The sequence below is a fragment of the Micropterus salmoides genome, unplaced genomic scaffold (assembly GCF_014851395.1).
Source record: "Micropterus salmoides isolate LMB-PRFRI ecotype aquatic unplaced genomic scaffold, ASM1485139v1 Ms_hic_scaffold_3496, whole genome shotgun sequence".
Taxonomy (NCBI): domain Eukaryota; kingdom Metazoa; phylum Chordata; class Actinopteri; order Centrarchiformes; family Centrarchidae; genus Micropterus; species Micropterus salmoides.
The window spans coordinates 1-4,627 of record NW_024042813.1 but is presented as its reverse complement, the minus strand read 5'-3'; the positions used below and the strand labels follow the sequence as shown (position 1 = coordinate 4,627).

Below are 4,627 nucleotides of genomic sequence, written 5' to 3'. Positions count from 1 at the left end.
GCTTCACTGTGGTCATAAAGAGATGGACATGGTAGGCATACAACACTCAGGTAGTCTGACGCGTTTAAACGATGCTCACTTGGTACTAAGGTGCCCAAAGTGTGCCAAGAAAATATCCCCCGCACCATTACACCACCAGCAGCAGCATGAACCGTTGATATAAGGCAGGATGGAGCCATGCTTTCATGTTTACACAAAATTCTGACCCTATCATCTGAATGTCGCAGCTGAAATGGAGACTCATCAGACCAGGCAACGTTTTTCCAATCTTCTATTGTCTATTTTTGGTGAGCCTGTGGGAATTGTAGCCTCAGTTTCCTGTTCTTAGCTGACAGGAACGGCATCCGGTGTGGTCTTCTACTGCTGTTGCCCATCTGCTTCAAGGTTCGACATGTTGTGCGCTTTGAGATGGTATTCTGCACACCTTGGTTGTAACGACTGATTACTTGTGGCACTGTAGCCTTGTCTTGACCAATTCTACATGCCTAAATGCATTGAGTTGCTTCCATGTGATTGGCCCCCAGTAAGACTGAATCTTTCAAAAAGATTCTCAAAATTAAAACAAAATCGTGCAACAAATGTCAAGATAATTTTCTTACAGAGAAATGATTTTTACATGGACCTGTACTTCCTCAATTCTCAAGAGATTAACTGCTAATAACATGCAAAGTTTTAGTAGTTTAATAATAAAGCTTATGATGATATAACGACGATAAAAGTATAAATGTCTGCGTGTGAGAGAGACAGATATGTAGAGATGGTGTTTAAATTTTACCACATAATAAACTTAAAATTGTTTAGCAAAAAGGTATATGTGCTACATTTAGTCCTCATTGTTATTCTGTTAAATTTTTTCCCTAGTACTTTGTAATTTTGGGGGGGTATTTTATCTCTTTAGAAGAAAATTGAGATGTATGTGATACTGTGCGAAATAAAAATTTAACTGAAATATTGTGATAAAATGTGTTGTTAAGTTTTATTTAGCGAGAGTTCTTCAGCTTGATTTTGCATACAGATGTTGTTTTCTTCTCGACACAGCTACTGAATTCAAACCAACCAATCACAGTGAGGGACATGCAAATCAGACCCTGCATGTTCCGCCCATATTCGACAACCTACCAATGGTTGACGACGTGGGCGGGGCCTGTAGGATAACAGCGGAGGATTCAAACTGAACATGGCTGCGGGGAAAGATGCCGACGAAAACACGCAAAATAGAAGGTAAGAACGAACGGTGACTGACGTAAAATGAGTTATTAATGGTACTTACATTGACACAGAGTTAACATTACTCTCAAACAATAAGGCTAAAGCTGAAATTGAGAGTTTAAACTGGTGAAAATAAGTGAGACTGATTGACAAGGACTGTCATTCTCTATCTAGCAGTCAGCCATCATTTAGCGATCGTTAGCTAACATTAGCTGCTTAACGTGACAGTAACGACGTTCAACAAGTGGTGAGTTAGGTAACGTTACAGCTCGGTGGTCAGACATTGGTGCTAGCAATTTAAATGCTTATTTCTAAAATGAATGAAGTGGTGTTAGTGGGAACTTGCATCGGGTAACGTTAGCACTGTTAGCTGAGGGCTCGTCAGTTTGGGTAACGTTAAACTGCACATTAAGTTAGCTAAATTAAATTTAGCTGGGTTAACTTCGCTAACGTTTGGTTATTATGAAGTTAATCGATTGCTCCTAATTGTCTTCACACATATACTTTTTTGTACATGTACGAACACAGTATCAACAGCCCTGCAACAAATCCTCCTTTGTTTAAGTTATCATATAATGTTCAACTGAAACTGTCAGAAGAAGTGTAACTTAAGTCCAGCTTTGTGGTAGTTTTTGAGGTAGATGGTGTTCTCAGAATTAACAATAAAATGGGGATGAATATAAGGTTAAAGGGGCACTACAACCATTTCAGACATTAGAAAATAAACCTGACAGTGTTGTGATATCAGCATGGGCTATTACACTGCGTGCACGAAAAGGTTCAATTTGACATAGTATGTATATCATATGTACACACTTTTTATTGTAATGGTGTTGATTTTCAGGAGAAACGCATGCAACAAAGATCCCAAAGAGAATTGCTATGGTCCACTTGTTTTTAAAGCATACAAGCAGCAACTGTCAGCATAGTTGTGTATCATGACCTCTCCCCTACAATGAGAACCTCAACTGTATTCAGTCTTCCTCTGTCTCCCCCCATCAGCGGTACAGTGTGCAGTATGGTGATCAATCAGCAGGAATCGCTGGGGGGCTCTCGTGCTGGCCAACCGCCAGTCATCTTCAACCCGGACTTTTTTGTGGAGAAACTTCGCCATGAGAACCCTGATATTTTCCTGGAGTTGGTGCTTAGTAACATCACTCGCCTTATTGATCTTCCTGGTACAGAGTTTGCACAGCTCCTTGGTGAGGAGGGCTCTAAAACGCCAACAGGTGGAAATGGAGGCTTCTTTCGCTCTTTCAACTTCCTCAAACGCAAAGGTGAGACGTCAACTTGGTGACATCTAGAAATAGTAGCAATAGCCACAGCAAATGCCCCTCTCTGTTAGTCACGTCAAGAAAAATAGATATTCCCAAAGTTTGTCATTTAGCAGCTGCTGTGGCAAGTAAGTAACAGAATCTTCACTTCTTTACTCGAGCTTTCAAACCATTAAAAAAATATTTCCGTCACATTCCTACTCCCTTCACTGTCCATGTTCTCTGATGAACAGCGCAGATTTCTTCTGTGTTTTGAAAGTGATGGTTGTGAAAAGACCGGATGAGTGCAAATGAAAACAAATCGGTTAGGTTCTGCAAGATCAGTGTTGATGGACTGTCTCTCCCTTCAGGTCCACTTCACATTTGTAACAGTGGAATTTAACAGCTGGCACTAAACACGCATCGAGAGATGTGGCTACCTATTCAATATTAAATTTTCTTTGCCTGTGTCTAATCTCATGTACCAATGTGTTCTTTAACCTAGTGGATGAGATGTGAGCAGCCTTGTTCTTTAGTGTTAATGTCTGCTTTTAGTATCCTATCACTTATCACTACCGTCATTTCAGACAAAGGCGTTGTATTTGGAACGTCACTGACAGAGAGCTGCGTTGCCCAGATCTACCAGCTCATCGAGTACCTCAGCAAAAGTGAGTCATCTAAATAAAATCCCCCGATTCCCCACAGTTGTGTTCACATCCTCACTGCTGTGACTTTCAGATGCCAACAGCAGTAACTGCATGCTGGTGTTTTGATAAAGAACTTTTAATAAAGTATTTGATTTCAACACATAATACACCCATGAATGATTTTAAACAATAACAACCCTTTTGTCTGCCGTTAATCCATTAACACTGTAGATTGTATTTTATAGTGTAGTTTTTTTTTGTGTGTTTATGAGCTTAAATTTAAAACAAAGACACATTCCAAGAACGAGTGAGCACAAATGAATAGACCAAACTCATTTGGAATGATCAGAAGTTTTTACTTGCTGATACCCACCTGCCTTTCCACACTTAGACCTGCACGTGGAGGGTCTGTTTCGGGTGCCAGGGAACAGTGTTCGGCAGCAGTCCCTGAAGGAGCTCCTCAACAGCGATGCTGATGTTGACCTGGAGTCTGGAGACTTTCACCCCAGATGATGTGGCCACGTTGCTCAAGACTTTCCTGGGAGAGCTGCCTGAGCCCCTGCTCACACACAGACATTTCCACGCACACCTTAAGATAGCTGGTAATTTCTTTTTTTTTTTCTTTTTTTTTTAGTATCTGTCATGTTTTAATCAAACTTTTAGATAAGCAGCATGGTTTGCTACATGTATTAGTATAAAATGTTACATATTTAAAAAAATAAAAATAAATACAACCCCTTAAATTCATTAGTCAAGAAGATTGCATTCTTGAAAACCTTTTTTAGTACTAGCAGAAAAGGAAGATTTTAAATGTTAAATGTCATGTAGAATTGCTTAAATCAGTATCAGTATCATTATTACTAGTAATATTCTTTTATACTTAAATTAATTATTAACTTATCTGTTTTTTGTATTAACAAGCTTACAAGAAAACGTATTGTTCAGGTCCAGTCAGCCCGGTTTGTCTGGTTCTGTCTTGTCAGTCTTGTTTGTCTTTTATATATATGCATTTCCATATCAGATAAAGAATTGTGTATGCGATCTTCTGTTTGGTGCCAATAAACGAAGATTTTAAATATGCAAGAATAATTTCCAAGGGATTCAGTAAATCTGTTCATGACTTCACTTCCTCCACCCTTGTCCCTCATCCAGATATGACTTTGTTTGACGAACACGGCAACAAGACAGCAATACCCAACAAGGAGCGTCAAATAGAGGCGCTGCAGCTTCTGTTCCTGCTGTTACCTCAGGCCAACCGCTCACTGCTCAAACTGCTGCTGGACCTGCTCTACCACACCGCCAAGCAGCAAGACAAGAACAAGATGTCCGCATACAACCGGCCATCATGTTTGCCCCACACGTCCTCTGGCCCAGACACGTAAGATTTGTAGTTCATAACTGCATAATAAGGGTTCAAAAACAAATGTGAAATAGTATTTTGCTCAATTTGGCAGCACAATTGTTTACCAGAATTATTCATCCCCCTTTAAGAAAACTGCCTGAAAACTGCCACATACT

At 39.9% G+C, this 4,627-nt stretch overlaps 1 protein-coding gene across 1 annotated transcript; it reads left to right on the top strand.

Moving 5' to 3' along the window:
• The first annotated feature begins 1,155 nt into the window (after positions 1–1,155).
• On the top strand, positions 1,156–4,582 carry LOC119884493 (rho GTPase-activating protein 19-like). The gene is given in 7 exon segments (XM_038694894.1): positions 1,156–1,221; positions 2,212–2,486; positions 3,050–3,130; positions 3,501–3,613; positions 3,615–3,711; positions 4,262–4,444; positions 4,447–4,582. Coding segments are annotated over 7 exon segments (885 nt in total). The 5' UTR covers positions 1,156–1,177; the 3' UTR covers positions 4,539–4,582.
• The last annotated feature ends 45 nt before the right edge of the window (positions 4,583–4,627 follow it).